A 27,296-nucleotide genomic window follows, 5' to 3' on the forward strand; every position below is an offset into this window, starting at 1 on the left:
GCTCTGGCTGCACGTCTGACCCAAGGAGTAGTCCGGGGGCCATTGGGCATCGGGCACCCCGAGGGAGGAGGAGGTGATGGCGTCTGTGCTGGTCACCTCCGCAGGAGAGGTGCCGGAACACCATAGCGCCTCTTACTCCCCCGCCCCCACACCCCCTGCCTCCTGTCCCTGGCGCATTCGATGTGCAACAGTCAGAATGTGGTGGTACCAGGCCACCTGGTATACCCCAGAGAGGGCAGCAGTCAAAGGAGACCCAGGTCACAGGGCGGGAATCGCAGCAGGCTGCCTCTACCCCTGATGTACCGCCTGGGAAGCCAGCGAGATGGAGCGTTAGGGTCGGTATGGCCAGAAAGTCACACACCAGTTAAGTTTACACGGATGCAATACACAGGATAGTATAAGGGGCTAGGGTACAAACCTGCAGAGACATGTTCACCTGTTCACACTATACACCGGTTCAAAAGCGTTCCAAACTGCCTCGGTTCTCTGTCAGAAGGATGTGCGGGATGGGCTGGGCTGGGCTGGGCTGGCTGCAGCGGCGGTACTGTGGAGACGGGGATGGGCAGCGTTTGGGGGTGGGATGATGCCAGTGCTTCCAGGTTAGCCACCACTCATCGCCCCGGTACCCAGGCCAGCCCCCTCCCCCTCTGCAAGCCCGTCCCCATCTGCGCCACCTCAATGGTTTGGTGGCACTATGTGATGGAATGGCAAGCTCACATGCAGGGATCACCCAGGCAGAGGTGGAGAGTGCTACCATGGGCAGGGGGTGAGGAGTTTTTGAAAGATGCGGAGCACCAGAGCTCGTCGCAGAGCGGGTCGTCTTCGCTGTCCACCCCATGGACCACACCTACAGCTACTGCCAACCCATGGCTCGCACTCTGGAGTGAGATATAGGATCACAGAGAGGGTTGTAGGTGGGGTGAGGGAAGGTGGACATGGGAAAAGGTGCTCGGGGGGGGGGGGGGGGGGGGGGGGGGGGGGGGGGGGTGGAATGGGATGTTTGTGCCGCCGTTGGCCAGGTCCCCTAGTTGGCGAACCTGGAGGCAATTAGAGCGTCCCGGCTGTGGTGGCCCTAGCGCATACATTGTACGGCCTCCTGTGCCTGCCTGGGCCCCAATACCTGTCCTTCCTCGCCCTTCTCCTCATTGTCGGATGAGGCGTGTCGTTCATCCTCCTCCTCCAGCATGTCATCCCTCTGCTTTGCGATGTTGTGGAGGATGCAGCAGGTCTCCACGATGTGGGAGACTCTGCTAGTGCTATGCTGGAGGGCCTATCGCTATAATCTTCAGACAGAAATGCAAGTGGATGACCCATCTCGCTCCTCTCCGGAGGTCTCCAGCGTTACAGATGTCAGTCTTCAGCCAATACGATTCACTCCACGTGATATCAAGAAATGGCTTAAGGCACTGGATACTGTAAAGGCTACGAGCCCTGACAATATTCCGGCAATAATACTGAAGTACTGAAGACTTATGTTCAAGAACTTGCCGCATCCAGAGCCAAGCTGTTCCAGTACAGCTACAACACTGGCATCTACCCGACAATGTGGAAAATTGCCCAATGATGTTCTGTACACAAGAAACAGGACAGATGCAACCCAGCCAATTACTACCCTGTCAGTCTACTCTCCATTATCAGCAAAGTGATGGAAGGAGTCATCAACAGTGCTATCAAGCAGCACTTACTCAGCAATAACCTGCTCACGGACGCTCAGTTTGGGTTCCGTCAGGTCACTCAACCCCTGGCCTCATTACAGCCTTGGTCCAAACATGGACAAAAGAGCTTAAATGCCAGAGGTGAGGTGAGAGTGACTGCCCTTGACATCAAGGCAACATTTGACCGAGTATGGCATCAAGTAGCCCTGGCTAAACTGGAGTCAATGGGAACCAAGGAGAAAACCCTTCGCTGGTTGGAATCATACCTGGCACAAAGGAAGAAGGTTGTGGTGGTTGGAGGTCATTCAGCTCAGCTCCAGGACATCACTGCAGGAGTTCCTTAGGGTAGTGTCCTAGGCCCAACTATCTTCAGCTGCTTCATCAATGACCTCTCATCCATCATAAGGTCAGAAGTGGGGATGTTTGGAGATGACTGCACAATGTTCAGCACCATTCGCGACTCCTCAGATAATGAAGCAGTCCATGTCCAAATGCAGCAAGACCTGGACAATATCCAGGCTTGGGCTGACAAGTGGCAAGTTACATTCGTGCCACACAAGTGCCAGGCAATGACCATCTCCCACAAGAGTGGATCTAACCACCACCACCGCATGACATTCAATGGCAGTGCCATCACTGAATATCCCACCATCAACATCCTGGGAGTTGCCATTGATGATAAACTGACCTGGACTAGCCACATTAATACTGTGGCTACCCGGGCAGGTCAAAGGCTAGGAATCTTACGGCGAGTACCTCACCTCCTGACCCCCCAAAGTTTGTCCATCATCTACAAGGCACAATTCAGGAGTGTAATGGAATACCCTCCACTTTCCTGGATGAGTGCAGCTCCAACAACACTCAAGAAGCTCTACACCATCCAGGACAAAGCAGCCTGCTTGATTGCTCCCTCTTCCACAAACATTCAACCCTCCACCGCCAACGAACAGTGGCAGCCGTGAGTAACATCTACAAGATACACTGCAGTAACTCACCAAGGTTCCTTAGACAGCACCTTCCAAACCCACAACCACCACCATCTAGAAGGACAAGAGCAGCAAATACCTGGGAACACCACCACCTGGAGGTTACCCTCCAAGTCACTCGCCATCCTGACTTGGAAATATATCTGCCATTGGTGCAAATCCTGGAACTCCCTCCCTAATAGTTCAGTGGGTGTGCCTACACCTCAGGGACTGCAGCGGTTCAAGAAGGTAACGCACCACCACCTTCTGAAGGGCAACTAGAGATGGGCAATAAATGCAGGCCTAACCAGCGACGCCCACATCCCGTAAATGAATTTGACAAATATATATATATTGTGCCAACCAGGCATATCGGGGCTCCGTTATGGCGAGGATGCACCTATACACCAAGGTCTGCGAGATCCCGGACAGGTCCCCACTCGGAGCCTGGAAGGACCCCATGGCAAAACGGTTCAGGGCGACCTTCACCTTGACGGCCACCGGGAGTGGGTCCCCCCCCCCCACATTCCCGCGGTTCCAGGTGCATTATGATGCGGCAGATATGTCGTACTGTTCCCTCTGTTCAGCCGGAGTCTTCGACGGCATGCCTGATCCGAAATGACAGGCGCTGTTGGGACACACGAGCCGGAGTCTTCGACGGCATGCCTGATCCGAAATGACAGGTGCGGTTGGGACACACGAGGCCTGAGGCGCCGCCTCCTTCCCACCTCCTCCTCTGCCTGCTGGGAGGCCGGCTCTCCAACCTCACCGGCCGGCTCCTGTTTCTCTGGGGCAGGCTCCGCTGCTGCAGGGTCCTCTCTGAGCAGCTCCAGCTCGTACAGCCTCCATGCATCTCCCAGGGTAGTGGCGGCAAGGCAGATGCCAACCATTCTTGTTTGGTTCCCAACTCAATTGCCTGCAGGGGATGAAAGGCAGACACGTTAGTATGATGCGTATCCCCGTGCCCAACCAGATCCAACAGGCTACACGGTGGCCCCGGCCTGCACTGCAGCCCCTCCCTCCTCTCCCATCCTCACCCCCACCCCCAGGCCTTGCCCCCTGACACGCTGCCCTCTGCACTGAGCCCCACGGTCCTGTCGGTGCCCTGCACCATGAGGGCATCTAGCCCAGGCACCCGTCCCTGCCAGTAGGGGTGCCGGTGGCTGCCGATACCCTTGCCAGCCATACGCTCTGTGGCCCCTGGTCCGGCGCTTTCCTGTAGGGGTTACCGTAGGTGTTCCCCATGTGTGGGTGGCACACGGTTGTGGGTGGGGTGTGGAGCTTGGTGCAGAGGGTGTGGGGGATGGAGGGAGAAGGTTGGAGGGTGTGGTGGGGACAGCATATGGCTGTCCGTGTGGTGCACAGCAGGATGGCTGCCTTGCAGGCTGTGGCAATGACGGTCCGTGCCTGGACACCCCAGTCTCTGGGGTACAGCCCAACCTCACGGCCCATCCGCTGGTCACCACCCGCTGCAACCCCCAGCCTTGGTAGGTCTCCCCCAAAAATTCCATGCCAGGACAGTTAATGATATGCCAACGGCATTTACTGTACCTGCAGTGTGGAACGCATTCACGCCACTGTGGGGTCACCAGAGCATGGCTTTCCGTTGGTCATCCAGCGCAGGTCTTGATTTTCGGTTGAGCCCCGATTCTCTGCCCGATCATTTTTCGCGATTCTGGCGTCGCTAAACGGAGAATCCCGCTTCCAATAGCGGTTCTTTAGCACGATTTCCTCAAGCATGCTGGTTGATCAAAGTACTTTGTTTGTAGCCAGCAATGATTTTCTCTGTCGCTTAGAAATGTATTACTCACAGCTTTTCCTGGAGAGGTCCCTTCGCTTCACATCAAAATCACATTGTGGTTTATTTCCAGGCCTCAGCCTATACTGGAGAGAGAGCTGGTCAGTTTACATCAGCCTTTTATGCAGAGAGAGTTGGTTGGTCCTGGACTCTGCTGGCACAGCCTGGAATGGTTCTCCTGTACACAGATTCATCCATGCTCCCCGCCAGTTCCGAAACACAACCTTTCTGGAGAAAAGCAGAGAGGGGAGAAGACAGTAGTCCTTCCTCAGGTCTGCCAGGAGTCAAACTGAAACCAACACTCAAACTCTTGAAGCTCTGAAACATTCCAGTGGGATCAGATCCAATCACCACCTGTTACTGGGCAGAGGACAGCCTATTGCGCCAATTCATTGACCACCAGCCAAATCGATCAAACCGAGTCATCACTGATGCCGGCCATCTATGTCATTTGTGCCAGTCTGTCTTCAATTAGCAATTTAAATCAGCACAGCCATCTGGATCCTTCTGTGTGAATAAAAGACACAGGCTGCCTTAAAGACACATTTCCACAACTCATCCGTGGATCAAAAATGTAACGGCAAAAATAAAAGAAAGAGGAAAAAGGGAATAAACACAAAGTAACCACAGGACTACTAAAGATTTCAAAATATGCTCACCTGGCTTGACGCCCAGCATCAAAGAAGCTGTCAATGTGCTACCAATGATACAAAGCTGATGAGGAAATTCTTTCAGCAGGGACCAGTGGCTCTGTGTCACATGGATGATCTATAAATGTGAATACTTTAAAAAAGGGAAATCAACTTTTACAAATAGTGAAATTGAAACTAAGACGTACTTTGTCGCTAAGTATTAATGGCCACCAGTAACGATCTGTACTGTACCTACCATATCCGTACTTGACTTGAGCACAGGAAGCACAATATGGCCGACAGCAAACAGTAAGAGACTTCGGGAGGAAAAAGACAATTTAATTTAATGGGTAGACAGATGTCTAATTAATGTGAGAGACTGCAGTGTGGGCTTAAGGTGTGGGTATAAACAAATTGCTCCAAGATTTGGGTTTGCTAGTTGACATTCTCTTCTGAATAATCTTGACTTGAAGAATGAGCAGAGGCCCCAAGCGGAAATCTCCGACCCCCCCCGCCACGGCTGGGTCGGAGAATCTCGGGGGGTGCAGCGCGAATTCCGGCCCGCTGCCCCGACGCCGGCTGCCGTGTTCTCCAGCGCCGGTTTTCGGGCGGGGGCAGGGTTCATGCCGCGCCGGTCGGGGGCCGTTGGCAGTGGCCCCCCGGCAATTCTCCGGGTCCTGATGGGGCGAGCGGCCATCGGCTTTTGGCCAGTCCCGCCGGCATGGGTTAGACATGGTGCCACACGGCGGGACCTGGCAGGTAAGTCGGCTGGCACGGTCCTCGGGGGGGCACGGGGGGGATGCGACCCCAGGGGGGCCCCCACGGTGGCCTGGCCCGTGATCGGGGCCCACCGATCTGCGGGTGGGCCTGTGCTGTGAGGGCACTTCTTCCTTCCGCGCCGGCCCCTGTAGGGCTCCGACATGGCCGGCGCAGAGAAGACACACCCCTGCGCCAGAATACGCCGGCATTTCCGCGCATTCGCGGGATCATGCCGGCTGTTTGGCGCATGCGTGGACTCGCGCAGTCCCTTCGGCGCCGGCTGGCGTGGCACCAACCCCTGTGGCGTCCACCTAGCCCCCGATATGCGGAGAATTCCACACTTTCAACGGGCCGTTGACGCCGGAGTGGTTCGCGCCTGTTTTCCCGCCGGCGTGGGGACTTACTCCTGCAAACCGAGAAACCCGCCCCACAAAGAGCAAGACGCGTGGTTGGAAGAGGGAGGCGGTTATGGGAAAGGGCTCTGAGCATGAGACCATATTTTCCAGGGTGGTCATTGAGCGATTCTCTGACCTGACCCCCTGCGGAGAACAATAAATGCACCATTTGCTCTTCAGTAAGGATTCTGTCACAGAGATGTTCCAACCGCTGCAGTCACAACTGAAGGGGGAGAATTGCATATTCCGTGACTGCAAAGCACTCCTTCCAGGCTGGGGATGGAGATATTTGCAGCATCTCTCAGTTTGCTATCCACTGTTCCAAAGGGGAAATCACTGGGACTCCCCGCATACACGAGCTTTCATTCCGTCTTGCCAATGACAAGTAGGCAGAGTGAGCCTGTGCCTTTGCTAGGATTTCTGCTTTCCCCATAGTGCAGGCTACCATCGATTGCTTTCCAGGCGCTGCATGCCAGCTACGCTCTTTTCCCGAACCAAATGGGACTCCACTCTCTCAACATCCAGTGAACAAAGGCAATCCAATGTTCAGTATCCTGGCAGCAGTTATGGTGGCCGTCCGCTGTGCCAGCTGCATTTGAGCCCCCATTATAAACCAAGTGGTGGTTACTGGGTAGCCAGGGCCATCTGTTGACAACATGGCTGATGACTTCAGTGCGCACTCCTGAGTGTTTTGTTTGATTAGGCTACGACACTACAAGTTTATAGATAGATACACATAACACAAGAGCAAAGGGTTAACAATACATTTTTACAGCTAATTGGGTTAAGCCACAAAATACTGCATACTGTTTTGGCATCCAATTCGAGTAAATGAACTAAAGCCCTGGTAAGAAAACCGCATAGATCCATCAGAATGAAGCCAGAGATGAAAGATTATAGCTATGGGGAGACACTGGAGATATTTGGACTAATTCCACTGGGCCAGTGAAAGTATAAGATTTAATTAAGGCTTTTAAGATTTGGGGGGTCAATGAGGTAGCATCATTAATTTAAAAGTATCAGGGGAGTAAGGAGAGATGTTGAGATAAAAACCTTCAGTCGGTTCATCAACTGCTTGACCACGGGGAGTGGTAGAGGTAGAGTCCATTTTGTGTTTTGAGGGGAAATTGGATAGTTAGGGGCGACACAATGGTTAGCACTGCTGCCTCGCAGCCAAGGGACCTGGGTTCGACTCCAGCCTTGGGTGACTGGCTGTGCTCTGCATGTTCTCCCCGTGTCTGCGTGGGTTTCCTCCGGGTAGCCCGGTTTCCTCCCACAGTCCAAAGATGTGCAGGATAGGTGGACTGACTATGTAAAACATTACCCCTTGGTGTCCAAAGATATGTGGGTTAGGTGGGGTTATGGAGATAGGGCAGGGGAGTGGGCTTAGGGAGTGTGCTCTTTTAGAGTGCCGGTCCAGACCCGATTCAGACTCCTTCTGCACTGTAAGGATTCTCTGAATATGGGAGGGATGGTGACAGAGTGACAATGCCTCTGAACTATTAATACAGAGGCCCAGGCTAATGCTCTGGGTACATTGATTCAAATCCAATCAAAGAGGCTGCTGGAATTGAAATTCAAGTCATAAATCTGGAAAAGGAAGCTGGTCTCAGTAATGATGACCATGGCAATTGTAATTGATTGTCATAAACTGGTTCACTAATGTCTATATAAAGTACAGATTTCCTTTAGGAGGTGCGCGATGTGGCATACTTACATCGCCTAGCCTACACGTGACTCCCTTCCAACAGAATTGACCCTTAACTGCCTGGACAGCAATACCCACATCCCATGAAAGAATAAAGGGAAAACACAGAGTTATTTAGAGATGATGGAAATAGAGGGGATTGGGTTTTCAATTGCTCCAGCAAAGGGTAGACGCAGATATAGTGCACCGATTCTCTTCCTCCACCTTGCACACAAGCCCTAGATGTTTGTAGAGTGGACAGCTATGCAGCCGCTAAATTCACCTGAGATTCAAGGGCTTATGGAGGCTGCAAATGTGATGTGAGAAAAAGCTTTATCACAAAGCGAGTGGTTTGGGTCCGGAATGCACTGCCTGGAAGTGTGGCAGAGGCAGGTTCAAGCGAGACATTTGAGAGGGCATTAGATAATTATTTGAATCAAAACAAAGTGCAGGGATACGAGGGGAAAGGCAGGAGAATGGCACAAGGTCATGATGCTTGTTTGGAGAGCTGGTGCAGACATGATGGGCCGAATGGCCACCTTCTGCACTGTGACAATTCCTGTGATTCTGCATTTTCACCCAGGACCGAGGTACTTACAAGATGGAGAAATTTGACCTTGCATACCACCTAGACATTTCTGGGCAGTCGCATTTAATTTTTTTAAAAAAATTCGAATTCAGGGGCAATTTAGCGTGGCCAATCCACCTACCCTGCACATCTTTGGGATGTGGGGGCAAAACCCACGCAAACACGGGGAGAATGTGCAAACTCCACACGGACAGTGACCCAGGGCCGGGATCGAACCTGGGACCTCGGCGCCATGAGGCAGCAGTACTAACCACTGTGTCACCCTGCTGCCCTGGGAAATGTACAAAACTGAAAATTAGAAAGTAGGGCTAAGTGAGGACATATTGAAACGGAGTGCTTCTGAATTCCTAAGCTCTTCTGTAATCAATAATTTTCCATTGCCCAATTTCTCAATGCCAACCAGTAACAAGGGTAATCTGTTCTTCTGAAAATTGATTTCAAATTATTTGGTTCATTTTATGACAATTTAATGTCGCCTGGAGGCTTTATTCAACCTCCCAATAGACCTACTCCTGCCATGAACATGTCAACGCTTGACAGAGGAGAGACAAATGTACCTGTTACATTTTCTGCTTTTGAATACGATTAAAATCTTCTCTACGAGGTGATTCGCAGTCAGTTTGAGCCTGACAGCCCAATTCTGCTTGTGTCTGACTCACTGGTTCCACGGAGCCCTCTGTCACAAGTTCCCCACTGACAGAAACCTCATTATGCTATTGCCGCCGTCCAGTTTTTCCTGTCACCCCTTGTTGACTGGTTGGAAATAGAGCAGCAGCAACTGAGAACTGAAGGGAACATATCAAAGGAAAGTGGTTGGAAAACTGCCATTTCAAAACCACCAGCCTTGCGTGACAGGTCAGGAGAACCGACTGAAAAAGAATTACCCAGGAAAACAAAATCGAGCAAACGGAATTGCAAAAAGGTTTTCTGACAACATTTTTATTCAAAGGGCGGCACATGGTGCAGTGGTTAGCACTGCTGCCTACGGCACTGAGGACGCGGGTTCAATTCCCGGCCCTGGGTCACTGTCCGCGTAGAGGTTGCACATTCTCCCGTGTCTGCATGGGTTTCACCCCCACAATCCAAAGATGTGCAGGTTAGGTGGATTGGCCACGCTAAATTGCCCCTTAATTGGAAAACAAAAATTGGGTACTCTAAATTTATTAAACAAAAACATTTCCGTTCATAATTTTTCCTTTACTAATTAACATTTTTGGATGTTCATCCTAAGCTACAAAGTAAAATCAACTGTTTTCCCCGATAATAATAATTGAATAGTGTCATGTGAGAGTATCTTTAAGAAATGGGTGTTTATAAATGGGTGTGTATATAAGTATCTGTAGTGAGAGTACCTTTAAGAAATGGGTGTTTATTACTCCAGTGATGTCAGAGAGTGGGTGGAGCTGGGCTGTCTGTCAACTTTTTAGTTTCGTTTTAGGCTGTTTGCTGCAGGGTGTGTTTTAGTTTTGTTTTCAGAGCTGGATAGCTGCAGTCACAGCCAGAAGGGGTATTAGAATCTCCCTCTGTAATCTAAAGAATGTAAATCGATCCTTTGGTGATTGAAAACTAACAACTGCTCGCTTTAGCCTGATGTGCTTCTGTTTAAAGATTTTTTTTAAAGTCTTCTGGATGTTAAAAGGATAGCTTATGGATTACTTAGTGTTGTATTCTTTGGGGGGTTGTATTTGAATTAATGGTTGCTAAGATGTTCACTGTTTGTTTTAAAAAAGTTAACTTGAGTTCAGAGAATAAACATTGTTTTGCTTTAAAAAATACTTTTCCATTTCTGCTGTACCATACCCGTAGAGTGGGCCATGTGCTCCCCATACCACAATTTATTAAAGGTTGTGGGTCAGGTGAACTCCATGGTACACTTTGGGGTTCTCTAAACCCTGGCCCATAACAAATTGGGGGCCCGAGGGGGATAAAAGTCTATCTATTGGATTGGCTTAGTGAACTTAAAGATAGTGAGTGGTGAGCATATTGTGGGTACTTTTCAGGTGTGGTATTTTAGTTCAAGTTGTGGACAATGGCTCTTTCAGAGGCTCTGAAGTTTTTGGGGGTGGAGACGGTCACACACAGTATCTTACGGACAGAGACTAAAAGCAGACTGTTAGATTTGGCAAAAACATTGCAGTTAACATTACCTGACAAAATGCGAAAAGATGAGGTCATTATGGCGGTAGCTAAGCGTTCAAAGTTGCCCGAGATACAGTTTGACTCATTGGAAATGGCAAAAAATTCAGTTACAAATTAAACAAATGGAACATGAGAAAGAATTAAAGCAGCTTGAATACGAAAGAGAGAGTGAGCAAAAAGAAAGAGAGAGAGAGAGGAAAAAGAGAGAGAAGAAAGGAGAAAAGAAAGAATAGCCCTAACAAAAAGAAAGAGAAAGGGAGGTACATATCAGGGCAAAAGACAAAGAGAGTTTGAACTTCAGAAAATGGCCATGAAAATGACAGTCAGTTAAAATTGGCAGGCGTAAAGGGAAATGTACAGTTGGATGATCGTGATGAGGATATTGAGAAAGAGCGTCAAAGTCGAAGGCTTGGTGGGAATCTATTTAAATATGTCCAAGCATTGCCAAGGTTTGACGAGAAGGAGGTAGAAGCCTTTTTCATTTCATTTGAGAAGGTGGCTAAACAAATGAAATGGCCACATGACATGTGGGTAATACTGATTCAAACAAATCTGGTAGGTAGGGCTAGTGAAGTGTTTGCATCACTACCGGAGGAGGTATCTGGGACGTATGAGGAGGTGAAAAAAATCCATCTTAGGTGCATATGAACTAGTGCCTGAAGCTTACAGACAAAGGTTTAGAAATTTAAGGAAAGAATTTTGTCAAACATGCATGGAGTTTGAAAGGCTCAAACAGAGTAATTTTGATAGGTGGATAAGGGCTTTAAAAATAGACCAAATGTATGAAGCTCTCAGAGAATTTATACTTTTGGAGGAGTTTAAAAGTTCAATTCCTGATGTAGTGAAAACTCATGTGGAAGAGCAGAGGGTTAAAACTGCGAGAATAGCAGCAGAAATGGCAGATGATTATGAATTAGTTCATAAATCAAAGCTTGGTTTCCGACATCAGTTTCAGCCTGTGAGGGATAGAAACTGGGGACATGAGAAATACTCAAGTGGTAAAGGCAAAGGTGATCTGATGGGAGATAATAAAGAGAGTGTACCTCAGATTAAAAAAGAAATCCAGGAGGGTGGAAAAGAAATGAAAAATTTCAAATGTTTTCACTATAATAAACTAGGCCATGTAAAGTCACAGTGTTGGTGGTTGAAGAAAAGCACTGGGAAGGCTGATGTGGTAAAACAGGATAAGACAGTGGGGTTTGTTAAAGTGGTAAAGGAAAGCCCAAGTGAAGCGAAGGAGGTGCAAAAGATTGTACAGCCTGATGAAGCGGTGGTTGATAAGAAGGTGCCAGATCTCTTTAACACATTTACTTGCGTGGGTAAAGTTTACTCGTGTGTATCAGGAGCAGCAGGTAAAGAAGTCACAATTTTAAGAGATACGGGAGCTAGTAAGAGATGAGGAGTTATGTAGTCTGGGAAGAATATTGCCAGAAAAGGTGGTAATCTGTGGAATTCAGGGTGAGAGGAGTAGTGTTCCATTATATAAGGTAAGTTTGGAAAGTCCAGTGAAGAGTGGTGAAGTGGTAGTAGGAGTAATAGAGAAACTATCTTGTCCAGGAACACAGTTTATCTTGGGTAATGATATAGCTGGATCGCAGGTGGGAGTGATGCCTCCTGTGGTTGATAAGCCAGTGGAAAATCAGACAACTGAAGTGTTGAAGGACAAATATCCTGGGATTTTTCCGGATTGTGTAGTAACAAGGTTGCAAAGTAACACGTTAAGACAAGAGGAGAAATCAAAGACTGAAGATGATGTTGAAGTGCAATTATCAGAAACGATTTTTGATCAGATGGTTGAAAAAGATCAAGAACGGGTGGAGGATGAGGCGGATATTTTTAGTTCAGGAAAATTGGCGGAGTTACAACAAAAAGATGTAGAAATAAAACGGATGTATCAGAAAGCATACACGGAAGAGGAATCTACATGTATACCAGAGTGTTATCACCATACAAGTGATGTCTTGATGAGAAAATGGAGATCTTTACATATGCAGGCAGGTGAAAAGTGGGCTCATCAAGTAGTATTGCCGGTCGGATATAGAAAGAAGGTGTTGCGAGTTGCACATGAGGTACCAGTGGGAGGTCATTTGGGAAAAAGGAAAACTGAAGCTAAAATCCAGAAACATTTTTATTGGCCTGGACTACATAAAGATGTAGTTAAATTTTGTCAATCATGTCACACATGTCAAGTGATAGGGAAACCTCAAGCAGTGATAAAACCAGTGCCCTTAATACCCATTCCAACATTTGAGAAACCTTTTACAATGGTCCTAATTGATTGCGTAGGACCGCTTCCTAAAAGAAAAAGTGGGAATCAATATCTTTTTACACTATAATGGATGTGCCTACTAGGTTTCCAGAGGCCATTCCAGTACGTAATATTACAGCCAGAACGATTGTGGAGGAGTCACTTAAATTCTTTTCTTGATATGGACTACCCACAGAAATACAATCGGATCAAGGATTGAATTTTACCTCAAGGTTATTCAAAGAAGTTATGGATAGCATAGGAATAAAACAATTTCAATCAACTGCGTACCATCCAGAATCGCAGGGAGCGATAGAAAGGTGGCATCAGACATTAAAAACAATGTTGAGGGTTTATTGTCAAGATTATCCAGAGGATTGGGATAAAGGAATTCCATTCGTACTGTTTGCAATTAGGGATGCACCTAATGAGCCAACCAAATGTAGTCCTTTTGAACTAATTTTTGGTCATGAGGTAAGAGGACCACTTAAATTGATTAAGGAAAAATTGGTGAGTGAGAAATCAGAAATTACATTATTGGAATACATGTTAAATTTTAGGGAACGATTAAATAGAGCAGGTGAATCGGCTAGACAACATTTAAAAGTTGCATAAATTGTGATGAAACGGGTAGCAGACAAGAAATCCAAAGTTCGTAGTTTTGTCAGTGGAGATAAAGTTTTAGTGTTGTTACCAGGGGTCGGTGAACGTTTAAAAGCTAGGTTTTATGGACCTTATCAGATTGAAAGGAAATTAAGTGAGGTGAATTATGTGGTAAAAACACCAGATAGAAGGAAAACTCACCGAGTGTGTCATGTGAATATGCTGATAAGGTAATTTGAAAGGGAAGGAGAGAAAAAGGGAGGTTTTAATGATTCTAACTCAAAGTGACAAACCAAATCCAGATGACTGTGAATTTGACATACCTCAAATTAAATTGGAAAATGAGGATGTTCTTAAAAATTGGGATAAATTGTTGAGTTACCTTCCAGAGGAAAAACGAACTGACCTGAAAGAGTTATTGATATCACATGGGCAAGTTTGTAGAAATAAATTGGGAAGTACTAAAATGGCTATACATGATGTAGATGTGGGAAATGCTGTTCCAATCAAACAACATCCATACAGACTTAACCCTTTAAAATTGGCACAGGTTAACAAAGAGATTGAGAGTATGCTTAAAAATGGTATTATTGGTGGGTTGCCGCCAATGGACCTCACCCATAGTGATGGTACCTAAACTAGACGGTACCCAACAGTTGTGTGTGGACTATAGAAAGGTTAATGCAGTTACAAGAATGGACTCTTATCCTATCCCACGTTTGGAGGATTGCATTGAGAAAGTGGGACAATCAGTTTTTATTTCCAAACTGGATTTACTTAAAGGTTACTGGCAGGTACCTTTATCCGAAAGGGCGAAGGAGATTTCAGCTTCTGTGACTCCAGATGGTATATACCAATTCAAAGTTATGCCATTTGGCATGAAAACCCCCCCATCTACATTTCAATGGTTAACTAACGCAGTCGTTTCAGGGTTACCCAATTGTGCGGTACATCGACGATCTGGTAATTGTCAGCCAGACATGGAAAGAACATTTAAAACACCTGATGGAGTTATTCGATCGACTTCAGGAGGCGGGTATGGTGATAAACCTAGCCAAAAGTGAATTTGGAAAATCCCAAGTCACTTTCCTTGGCCATACAATTGGACAGGGTTGACTGGCCCCATGGGATGTGAAAACAAAAGTTATTGGGGAGTTTCTGATACCCTCTACACGATGGGAAATAATGCGATTTCTTGGTATGAGTGGATTTTACTGGAAATTTGTACCGAATGTCAGCAGTGTGTTCGCTCCACTGACGGACTTGCTCAAGAAGCGTAACAAATCCCAGTGGACAGTGGAGTGTCAACAGGCATTTGCCGGCCTGAAGACTGTGTTAACCACTGCTCCTGTGTTAGCCATCCCAAATTATACAAAACCATTCAAAGTGGCTGTTGATGCGAGTGATGTGGGCGTAGGTGCGGTGCTTCTGCAAGACGACGATGAAGTGCGAGAGTGGCCTATTGGCTATTTTTCAAAGAAATTGAATTCTCACCATAAAAAACAATCAACGATTAAGAAGGAGACATTGAGTTTGGTGCTAGCTTTGCAACATTTGCACATTTATGTGACCAGCAATCTGTCTGACACCATTATATATACTGATCATAATCCGTTGACGTTTTTGGAGCAATTCCGGAATAACAATCCAAGGCTGTTCCGCTGGAGTTTATTGCTACAGCTGTTTCATTTAAAAATAGTACATGTGGCAGGACGAGAAAACGTGATAGCCGATGCTTTGTCACGAATGTGATGAACGAAAGCAATTTCAATTGGAGGAAGAAGAAAAAAAAAGAAATGGACTATATTATTATGCCTGTTTGCGTGTGTTCTTTTTTTTGAAACGGAAAAGTATATTCACTGTGTGCATTTCTTAATGGATAGTGAAAACGTGAAAAATGAAACCATCTTGAAGTTGATGGTTTATTTATTTTTTCTTGTGGGGAGGTATCATGTGAGAATACCTTTAAGAAATGGATGTTATAAATGGGGGTGTATATAAGTATCTGTAGTGAGAGTACCTTTAAGAAATGGGTGTTTATTACTGCAGTGATGTCAGAGAGTGGGTGAAGCTGGGCTGTCTGTCAGCTTTTTAGTTTCGTTTTAGGCTGTTTATTGCAGGGTGTGTTTTAGTTTCGTCTTCAGAGCTGGATACTTGCAGTCACAGCCAGAAGGGGTATTAGAGTCTCCCTCTGTAATCTAAAGAATGTAAATCGATCCTTTGGAGATTTAAAACTAATAGCTGCTTGCAGTAGTGACTTTAACCTGATGTGCTTCTGTTTAAAGATTTATTTTTAAAGCCGTATGGATGTTAAAAGGACAACTTACGGATTACTTAGTGTTGTATTCTTTGGGGGTTGTATTTGAATTAATGGTTGCTAAGATGTTCACTGTTTTTTTTAAAAAGGTTAACTTGAGTTCATAGAATAAACATTGTTTTCCTTTAAAAAATACTTTTCCATGTCTGCTGTACGTGTGGTAGGGCCGTGTGCTCCCCATACCACAATCTATTAAAAGTTGTGGGTCAGGTGAACTCCATGATACACTTTGGGGTTCTCTAAACCCTGGCCCATAACAATAGACCTACCCAGCTGTCGACTGATACCTCCAGTAATGTTTTTGCTGAAAGCTCCGTGCCTCCACCAAAAGCCTGGCATTAGAATTCACAGCGCTATCATTTGCTGTGGCAGGCAGGGTATCTAATGGCACCAGCCATTACTCAAAACCTTCCCTGGTTTTTAAAGGTTTTCTACCTGGCAAGATGCTGAAAGTGCGAGTTGACAGCAGTGTGGTGGGAGAAACAAGGTGCCTGAAAGGTGAATGAACATGCAAGCAAGCGGATATCTCCTCAGCCAATCGGAATCATGAGTTGAGAAATAAACAGTGCAAGGACTGAGAAGGAAATATAAATTGAAGTGGTAAACTCAATACCAAATTAGGCACAGAAAAATAAATCTAAATTGGAAAGAAAGATTGCATTAAGAAAAAAATATAAAGGTAGAAAAGCACAGTAAACAAACATAAAACACCGGAAGGCATGAGACTCCACACTTTCAAAACAAAAACTTTAAATGCCAGAGAGGTAGATTGCAAGTAATTGACACTTACCCCATCATTAAAAGGATACTTAGATTTAACTTTCTGGCTGAGAGTTACCCCCAGTTTCCTTGCTCTGATCTTCTACCCCGCCCCACCTTACAGGGTTGCCACTTGCAACCCCCCATCCCATCCATGCTCAACTCTGTGTGGAGATCCAATGACAAGCTTCAATGTAGGCCTGAGTGTAAAACCATCAGTGGTCACCTCCCAGAGAGAAGCAACGTGGTGTTTCCACTGGTTCTTCAACCGGCCAATTGCCCTCAATTGCCAACACTAAATTCCTCCCATTGTATATGAGTAATTTGAGACATGGCATACGATGAGCGTAGCAAGATTGTTATTAAAAGATAGCTTTGGACCTTTGGTTCCAATGGCCATTGGGCACTGTTGGGCTTATTTGAGCTGATATCGAAGTCTGTTGCAGTCTAACTCATGGAAAGCAATTGCCATGATTAGTCAACAACTTTATTATCGGTTCACTATGTAACTACCTGGAGGGTAGACAGCAAACTAGATGGCCCTTGGTCTTTCTTTCATCAAGCATTTCCTATCACATACTTTCTCTGCCTAAAGGCAGAACATTGTATCCCTCACGCTGAGCATACATCGTGTCAATCCTTCTCTCACCCAATGGAACATGTTAAAACCAATGAAATGGCTAGGAGAGCTCTCAGAAATGCTTCTGGTAACTGTAGCGCCTCCAATATCGCTTTAATTGAAGGTAAGGGACAAGGAATGTTACTGCTGTAGGAAGGAATAAATTGAGGCCCCGCATATGGTGTTGTCATAATTAAGAGACAAATAACTTCAAAGGCAATAAACACAGATTACATTTCATTCAGTAGTCAGCATGAGAGTAGCAAAATAAGGAAGGTAAATACATGGCTGGACAGAAGGTAGGGAAGGATAGGCTTCAAATTCCTGATTCGTGAGGATGGAACTGGAGTATCCTGAACAAGATCGCTGGGCTTCACTTGAACAACGCTGGATCCATTGCTGTTGGAGAGACCATAGTGGAGAGCTGGAAGTTTAGAACTGTTGTGATGTAGGTTCATCCATAGTGCTTGAGGGAAAGAGTTCCCAGAATGTTGGCCCAGTGACAATTAAAGAACGGCACTTAGTTTCCAAGTCAGAATGGTGCGTCATTTGGAGGGGACCTTGTTGATGGTGGCTTTCCCATGGTCCTGCTACACTTATTCTTCTAGCTGATAGTGGTTTGGAAGGTGCAGGCAAAGAAGACTTGGTCAGTTTCTGCAATACACTTTCCAAGTCACATTGGTGGTAGAGGGAGTGAATGTTTAAGGTAATGGATTAGGGCCAATCAAGTAGGCTGCTTTATCCTGGATTGTGACAAGCTTCTCAAGTGTTGTTAGAGCTCAGGCAAGTGGAGAGTATTCCATCACACTCCTGACTTGTTTCTTGTAGGTGGGGAACAGGCTTTGGGGAGAATATCCACCTTCTGACTTCCTCGTATTGCCACAGTGTTTATATGGCTGGTGCAGTTCCGTTCCTGGTCAATGGTAACCCTCAGGATGTTGATGGCAGGGGAACTCAGCGATGGTCATGCCATTGAATCTCAAGGAGAGACGGTTAGATCCTCTCTTGTTAGAGGTGGTCATTGCCTGGCATTTGTGTGGTGCAACTGTCACTTTTTATGTATCAGCCCAAGTCTAAATGTTGTCCAGATCTTGCTGTATGTGGACAGGAACTACTTCAGTATCTGAATAGTTGCGAATGGATCTGAACACTGTGCAATCATCAGCGATCATCCCCATTATGACAGATGGAAGATCATTGATAACGCAGCTGAAGATGGTTGGGCCTAGGACACTACCTTGGCGAACTCCTGCAGTGATGTCCTGGAGCTGAGTTGATTGGTCTCCAGAAACCATAACCATCTTCCTTTCTGCTAAGTATGACTCAAGCCAGTGGAGAGTTTTCTCCCTGATTCCCATTGACGTCAAGTTTGCTATGACCACTTGATGCGAGGGCGGGTCAAGCGCTCCTTCAATGTCACAGGCAGTCATTCTTATTGCCACACCTCAGGACTTCAGCTCTTTGGTCCATGATTAGACTAAGGCTGTAATGAGGCCTGGAGTTGAGTGATCCTTGCGGAACCCAATCTGAATATTAATGAGCAAGTTACTGGTCAGTGCTGCTCAATGGTACAATGACACTTTCCATCACTTTTTTGATGATCGAGAATAGACCGATGGAATGGCAAATGGCTGTATTGGATTTGTCCTTTTTATTTTGTTTTGTGGGGAGAATATACGTGGACAATTTTCCACATTGTCAAGTAGATGCCAGTGTTGTAGCTGTGCTTGATGAGCTAGTTCTGGAGCACAGATCTTCCAGGATGCTCTCACGGTTCATTCAGGACACTGCCTCTTGATAGCACGTGAATTAAACCAAATTGACTGAAGACTGGCTTCTATGATGGCGGGGGACCTGAGCAGGAGGAGTTGCGAAAGGAACTGAACTGCGCAATGACCAGTAAACATCCCCATCTTATAATAAATGGAAGATCATTGTTGAAGCAACTGAAGATGGTTGGACCTGGGGCACTGGTCTGAGGAACTCCTATAATTATGTCCTGGAGCTGAGATGGTTGGCCTTCAACAATCACAAACATCTTCCTTTGTGCTTGGTATGACTCCAGCCAGTAAAGAGTTTCCTCTGATTCTATAAGACCACAAGAAATAGGAACGGGAGTAGGCCATTTTGCTACTCAAGCCTGCTCTGCCATTCAATAGGATCATGGTTGATCTGACATTCCTCAGGTCCATTTTCCTGTCTTTTCCCCGTAAGCTTGATCCCCTAACTGATCAAGAATCTATCGATCTCAGCCTTAAATATACACAAAGACTCATCCCCCAGGGTTTTGTAGCAAGGAGTTCCAAAGACTCACAACCCTCTGAGATATGAAATTCCTCCTCATCTCAGTCTTAATTGGGCACCCCTTTATTCTGAGACAATGCCCACTGGTCCGAGACTCTCCCATGAGGGGAGACACCCTCTCAGCATTGACCCTGTCAAGTCCCTTAAGAAACCTCTATGTTTCAATGAGGTTATCTCTCAATCTTCTAAATTTCAATGAGTAGAGTCCCAACCTGTTTAATCTTTGCTCATAAGACAATCCTTCCATACTTGGGATCATCCTAATGAACCTTCCCTGAACCACCACTGCTTCCTTAAATTGTAGCTGAAGATAGTTCAGAACACTTCAACCTTTTGTCCCTTACATGTTTAGCTCCACTGTCATTGAGGATGGGGATGTTCAAGGTTCCTGCTGCTCTCGTTTTACAAACTGGAGAAAGAAATGTGGATATTTTATACATCATTAAAACAGCGTTAACAATATTATGTTAGAATGGCTGGATGGTTGTCAATCTGCTTCCTAGCCATGGCAGAATTAGGTGTCTGGGGAAGCGAAACATGAAAATAATTGCTTCTGACAAGATGTTTTATTCATCACATATTTGTTTTATTATGCTCAGCTGCCACTGTCTAAAAGGGAAAGTATGGCATAGATTAGAAAACTATTCCCTGCTTTGTTTCTACAGGGTACAATTTACTCATTACACAAATTTTCCCAGAGGTTCACCTTTGTTGCAACATCTGGATCTAATCTGATCTCTGTCAAAATATCCTCTTGCCAAATGCCAGCCACGCTACCAGTTTCTCAGCTACTAACACGCTGTGGTCATTCATGCTGCACTGGAGATGTGTTGTTTCACCCGTCATTTTGTTTCAAGTTAAAATGTGAGCGATAGGTTCATTCGAGGAATTTCCTAGACTGGGTCAAAGATCTGTGGCTGCGTACAAATTGTTAAGGGTATTCTACTCGGCTTGGAATCACTCCCCATAAGGTTGGACCCTGGGAGATGCAAGCAATTGGGAAGATCCATTTATTAAATTTTTTTGGCCAGCAGCCAGGTGAAACCTTCCCTTTTAGCATCCTTCATTTTCAATTTAGTGTATTTCTCAACTGTGGAACTGTGGACATTAGGTTTAAAGTCAAGAATATCAGCTGGACCTGAACCCATGATCCTCTAACGAAAAGGTAGAAACATTGTAACGTAAGTCAATAGATCAAGGGCACAATCTACCCAGATGGGAACAGAGTCCCCTAATGCACGCGATTAGCCGGGTGTTTCCCGGAGCGCCAGGAAACACCACACTATCGAACTGCCATTCGGGTAGATTGGGGGCTTCAGTGGAAAACGTGCGGCCAAGGCCGTACTTAGTCCCGTTTTCTGCACTGAGGATCTCCACGCACTAGAACTCTTCAGTGCAGGATGAGATTGGGAGACTCAAACCCCGCACTTACCCATGAGGAGGTCTTTGGGCACCCCCCTGCACCCGCACAAGGCACCCCCATGCCCAATCCAATTCAAAGGAAAAATGCCAGCCTGGCACCACCTGCCTGGCACCCTGGCAGTGCCCCTGCCAGACGGTAGTGCCACCTAGGCACCTTCACAGTGCCAGGCTGGCAGTACCAGGGTGCCATCCTGCCCAGAGGCCAAGCACCCGGAGGCCTAAAATCTTTTGGTAGACCCCCAGGAGTGCTGTTCCACCTGGTTCCCATTTGTGGAGACCAGCGCTGAATGGCGCTCGCCCGAGATCCCAACCCCCGCACCTTCGGTAGATCATGGGAGTGCATATTAGAGTGGGACTAATTGTCTCACTCTAATATGCAGATCTGTAAAAAAGCAATCCCGCCCACTGTGGCCGGGATTCACATCGCGTCGTCGGATCATGCGAGACGTGGCGAGCCGAGTAGCTCCCAGAAGAGCGATCACCCGACATCTACTGGCCGCGGTGCCTTTCAGGCGTAATACAGCTGGTAGATCTTTCCCCATGTGTTTTGCATTGAGCAAAAGCTTCGGATCTTGGCCGGAATTCTCTGGCTGTTGGGATTCTCCTTACCAGCGCACCCCTGCTGGTGGGTTTCCCTTTGGCATGGGGTGGCTTCAATGGGAAATCCCATTGCGAGCGGCAGAAAGAGAGAATCCCCCGCCAGCGGACGGCGCATCGCCAAGAAACATGCGGCTGGAGAATCCCACTCCGTATTTTACGCCAGCCGGACTGCCCTTATTGTACGGCACCTTCTCCAGCTCCTTATTGCTGTTTTTCCTTTTGTTTTCTGTCCTTCAACTGGGCACCAGTTGGTAGCACCTTCGTTTGCGAATCATGAGGTTCTGGGTCCCACTCCTGAACTTGAACACAAGGGTCAAGCCTGGCACATCAGTGCAGTACTCAGAGAACATTGCTCTGCTGGAGGTGCTGTATATCTGAGGATAAACTGAGGCCACACCTATCATATCATAGAATTTACAGTGCAGAAGCCCTCCACCCTCAAGTGGATGTAAATGATCTTATGGCTCTATATTGAAGCAGAACTAGGCAGTCATCTCTGAAGTCCTGGCCCATATTTATTTCTCAATACACATCACACACAAAAAACCCCAGATCATCTGGTCGTTATTACGTTGGTGCCTGTGAAAGCTTGGCTTCCACGTTCGCTACATTACAATGGTGACTACACGTCAAAAAGTACTTCTTAGGCTGTAAATTATCTTGAGATGACTGTGAACAGCGAATCTGCTGTTATTTTTTAACCTAGCCGACGTTATTAAAGTAGAATAACCGCTCATCTTTGGGGCTTTGCGATGCACACAATCGGTTGTCACATTCACTACATGGTTCCTATACGTCAGATGTATTTCATTGGCCAAGGCACTGAGGACCCGGCCCGGGGTCACTGTCTGTGGGGAGTTTGCACATTCTCCCGGTGTCTGCATGGGTCTCACCCCCACAACCCAAAGATGTGCGGGGTAGGTGGATTGGCCACGCTAAATTGGGAAAAAGAATTGGGTTCTCTAAATTTATTTTTAAAAGTACTTCATTGGCGGCAAAGCACTTTGGGATGTCCTGAGGTTGTGAAAGAGGCTATATAAATGCAAGTTCATTTTTTTCCCCTAACATATATTCAAAATGGCTGAGCTCATGGCCGGGATTCTCCGACCCCCCGCCGGGTCGGATAATCGCCAGGGGGCGGCGTGAATCCCGCCCCCACCGGCCGCCGACTTTTCCGGCACCGGAGATTCAGCGGGGGCAAGAATCGCGCCGGGCCAGTCGGCGGGTCCCCCCTGCGATTCTCCGGCCCGTGATGGGCCGAAGTCCCGCTGCTGTAATGCCGGCCCCGCCGGCGTGAATTAAACCGCCTCCCTTACCGGTGGGGCCAGGCGGCGCGAGCGGGCTCCAGGGGTCCTGGGGGGGTCGCGGGGCGATAAGCCCCGGGGAGTGCCCACACGGTGGCCTGGCCCGCGATCGGGGCCCACCGATCCGCAGGCGGGCCTGTGCCATGGGGGCACTCTTTCCACTCCACGTCGGTAAGGCCGACGCGGAGGTGACCCCCCTCGCACATGCGCGGAGATGACGTCAGCAGCCGCTGACGCTCCCGCGCATGCGCCGTCTTCCGCCTGCCGGCGGTGTCCCCTCGGCCCCGGCTGGTGTGGCGCCAAAGGCCTTCCACGCCAACCGGCGCAACGGCAACCACTCCGGCGCGGGCCTAGCCCTAAAGGCGAGGGCTTGGCCCCTAAAGGTGCGGAGAAATCCGCACCTTTGGGGCGGCCCAACACCGGAGTGTTTCACGCCACTCCTCGGCGCCGGGACCCTCCGCCCAGCCGGGTAGGGGAGAATCCCGCTCCAGATCTCCTCTGAATTCTTCAGCCAGATATGTGGGGCGGGATTCACCCCTACTCGGCGGGGCGGGGTGTCCCGGGGCCGAGGAGTGGCGTGAACCACTCCGGCGTCGGGCCGCCCCAAAGGTGCGGAATCATCCGCATCTTCAGGGGCTGGGTCCGCCCCAGAGTGGTTTGCGCCTCGCCGGCTGGTGGGGTAGGGGCTTGGCGCCACGCCAACCGGCACCGAAGGGTCTCCGCCGGCCGGCGCGAGTTGGCACATGCGCGGGAGCACCAGCGTGTGCTGGCGTCATCCCGGTGCATGCACGGGAGGGTTCATCTCCACATCGGCCAATGCGGAGGACCGCAGCGGCCGATGCGGAGGAATAGATTGCCCCCACGGCACAGGCCCGCCCGCGGATTGGTGGGCCGCAATCGCGGGCCAGGCCACCGTGGGGGCACCTCCCGGGGCCAGATCCCCGCACGCCCCCCCGAGAACGCCGGAGGCCGCCCGCGCCGCCAGGTCCCGCCGGTAAGGACCTACTGCAATTTACGCCGGCGGGATTGGCAAAAAACGGGCGGGACTTCGGCCCATCACGGGCTGGAGAATTCGGGCGGCCCCAGGGCCCATTGAGTCGCGCCGGTCGCCGCCATTTTCCGAGGCAGGCGGCGCAATTCAGGCCGGGGCGATTTTTGGGGGGCCGGAGAATTCGGAGGATCACGGGGGCAGGATTCACGCCGGCATCCGGTGATTCTCCGACCCGGCGGGGGTCGGAGAATCCTGCCAGTGCTTCCCAGAGGGAGGAAGTGGAGCAAGTGTCACCATGACCAAGTGTTTTATCAAATTGGTTTTATCAAATTACAGAATAGTCTTATGGTCTCCGTGGAGACTGATAACGTTTTAAAGAAATTGAACTTCCAGTTCATTGCTGGATGGATGACCAAAGATTTCACGTTTAAGACATTTACTAACAAACTAATTAAAAGCACTTTTGGCGGACACTATTTTTGTAAGCAACTTATACAAAACTGAATTTCTAACACATCTGAATGGAAGGTCTACGTCATGTGGTCCTTTAAGTAGACATTCAATTCTCCCTGGTCAGTCCAAAATAGTTCTCAGCTCCCAAGGATTTACTTCTGTTCATTTTCTTTCTTATTCTAGTAGTGTGTAACCTCTTCATGGTACAAATATTACTGCAGATCCATTCTCTAGCACAAGCTAGGTTATTTATCCAGCCTTGTTTCAATCCCTCAGAATATGGTCATTAAACCCGAGCTCAAGCTTCCACTTGTATTGTGGCGAGTGAATCGGAGGACGCTCGGCCTCAAACAGTTTTCACTCTCCCGGTCTCTGGCAGACTAACCTGTCTGTGATATTCTGTGATATTTTAGGAAACCCTGTAGCCTGATATCTGTACCCTTCCAATTTTGACGTCCATTATTGTGGGAATGTGAATCACATGGGCCTAGTATCCAGGTAGAGATGCTGATTAGTTATCCTTGAACGTCCAACTCTCTTTTGTTTGGAACTCAATGACAGTTTAAAGCAAAACTGGTTACAAACCAATATTCCCAACACTGTAATGGAAAGTGGAGACTCACGGTTTGTCCACTGGCATCACATCTGTCTTCACTGTTGTCTGCATGTGTAAGTACCTTGCACCTTTTCCCAATAAGACAATCTAGGCCTCCTTTTAATTTAGCAATCAAGTCATCCAGGCTTGCTGTCAGGCAGACTGCAGAACATGTCACATGACTCTCTTCATTTTAACTTAAATTGAAGACAGTCCCAAAACATAACACTCCTATAAATCTCATAATTGTAACACTAGCATTTTTGAATAGCCAGGACTAAGTCACCTTCTTGCCTTTTCAGAATTGGCAGGAAAGAGAAAATACTTTAAAAAAAAGAAATACTTACGACTACATTTTCAAAGTCTAGCTATTTATATTTAAAAGGGACATCTGTTTATAATTACTCCTTCTGTATAAAGTATGACGTGGAAAAGTTATGCAATATGTACTTGACCACAAAAATCAAGGTTGATACCCCAGAGCAGTACTGAGGGAGCACTGCATCCATTGCACTATCTTGAAGCGGGGCAGGGGAGTTATCAATCAGTGTCACAAAAACAGATGATCTGGTCATTATCACATTGGGAGGCCTTGTGGCAAAATGGTGATGTCTGTACTTCTGGCCCAGAAGCTCCGGGTTCAAATTAAATGCCAAGACTTGTTGGCCATGGAAGGAACGTTCGATGGGAATCCTTCCACGATCTCCCCACTTTTCCCCAAAAGGATAAAAAAAATGGTGTGGGTGTGAAGGTGCGTTTGAAAAAAAAGGCCACATTGTTGTTTGTGGGAGCTTGCTCTGTACAAATTAGCAGTTATGTTTCCTGCATTATAACAGTGACTATACTTCAAAAATACTTCATTGGCTGTAAAGCAATTTGAGATGTCCTGTGGTTAGGAAAAGGACTATATAAAATATCCATGCACATTTTCTTTTATACCTAATTTTAGAGATGGTGAGGTACATCATGCATTAGGTGTTAAGATATTGGGTCGCCCCTGTGATTCGGAGAATGATGAGTTTTCTGCTGGGCAGGGCAAGAAATATGCAAGTTCCAAATTTCTACATGTTGAGAATTGCATGTTGCTAACAATTACGTGATTGCTCTTTTTTAGTCAAGTTAAGGTGACGGCCGTAACTACTTGAGTAGTGATGCTAGGCTAGGCCAAATACTAATGTAATCTTATTTGTCTTTGTCTGCAGTAGGACGTTTGGTGTGAAGGACAAAGTGGAGCCTTGTAGGAAGACAGTGGACAAAACCAGTGCTTCTATAAGTGGGCACGACAAAATGGCAATAACCTGAATGCAAGAAGTGTCGCCAAAAGTTTGCACTTTTAAAACAAATTGTATACCATTATAGATTGACTATAGAAGAAAGATGCAAGTTTCTAAACAGCTACTGATTTTTAAAAAAAAAGTTAAACCTTAGTGGTTTGGACAGAACAAAACTTGAGGAGATATTTAATTGTACAGTTCTGGTGTACAGTTGGTTGCATCACTGCATCTGTGGCATTTAGTGCTGCCCTTGTCCTTAATCACATACAATGTATGTGTGGTTTCTATAATCAACAGGCTTTTCATTGACAGATCCTTTGTTGCTAATTTTAGTCACAACTTGAGGAACAAAGTATGGCTAGTGAAAAAGACTGTTAGAACGGAAGAGAGCTCTACTCCAACAACTAATGGAAGCAATGTCTTGTAGATGATCGAAGCTTACAAAATTATTCAATCTTACGGCTTTTTCTTTCCATTTAAAATAAAATGCATACTGTTTCCCAACACAGTGCATTACTGATTTACTAATAAAAGTATAGATTGAAAACGTTGCACGGTGTATTGATTATCTGTGTGGTCCCTTGTTTCAGAGTCTTACAAAATGGCCAAAATGATTCAATTTAGAATGAATGAGCATGTTTGCTTGTGAAGAATTTTCAATCTGATCCCTGCCTTCCTCCAAGCAAGATGGGTAGGGGGGTGGTAGCATAGTGACAATGTTACTCAATTAGTGATCCAAACGCCTGAATGAATGCTCCGTGGGACATGAGTTCAAATCCAACCGTGCCAGCTGGGGATGGGGAGACTTTACATTAATGACTAAATCTGCAATAAAATTCTAACTTTTTAAATAATGAAACTACCAGGTTATTGTAACAAAAAACACCTACCTTGCTCCTTTCCCTCGGACGGAAATCTGTTATCATTACCTCGTCCACCCTACATGTGACTCTTGACCCACAGCAATGTGGTTGACTCTTAACTGTCCTTTAAAATGGCCCAGCAAGCTACTCAGGTTTAGGTGGCTCACCAACGCCTTGTCAAGGGTGGTTAGGAAAGGCTGACAGCCAAGAACCCTTTTTAAAAAGGTCTAACTACTCAGTCAATGTGTTTCGCTGCTTAAGATCAGTTTAAGTGGATGAAGATCTTTCTGCCATGTTTTCTTCAGGCTTTGATGTGGGGCTTTTT

The 27,296-nt window shown here is 47.1% G+C and overlaps 1 protein-coding gene across 2 annotated transcripts in view; it reads left to right on the forward strand.

Moving 5' to 3' along the window:
- smoc1 (SPARC related modular calcium binding 1) overlaps positions 1-26,659 on the forward strand; it is a 341,176-nt gene extending 314,517 nt beyond the window's left edge. For both annotated transcript variants that reach the window (XM_072485788.1, XM_072485799.1), the window contains exon 13: positions 26,037-26,659. In XM_072485788.1, the coding sequence (XP_072341889.1) occupies positions 26,037-26,053 (17 nt within the window). In that variant the 3' untranslated portion in view covers positions 26,054-26,659. The remainder of the gene's footprint in view (positions 1-26,036) is intronic.
- The last annotated feature ends 637 nt before the right edge of the window (positions 26,660-27,296 follow it).

Source organism: Scyliorhinus torazame, chromosome 2 (assembly GCF_047496885.1).
Source record: "Scyliorhinus torazame isolate Kashiwa2021f chromosome 2, sScyTor2.1, whole genome shotgun sequence".
Classification (NCBI taxonomy): domain Eukaryota; kingdom Metazoa; phylum Chordata; class Chondrichthyes; order Carcharhiniformes; family Scyliorhinidae; genus Scyliorhinus; species Scyliorhinus torazame.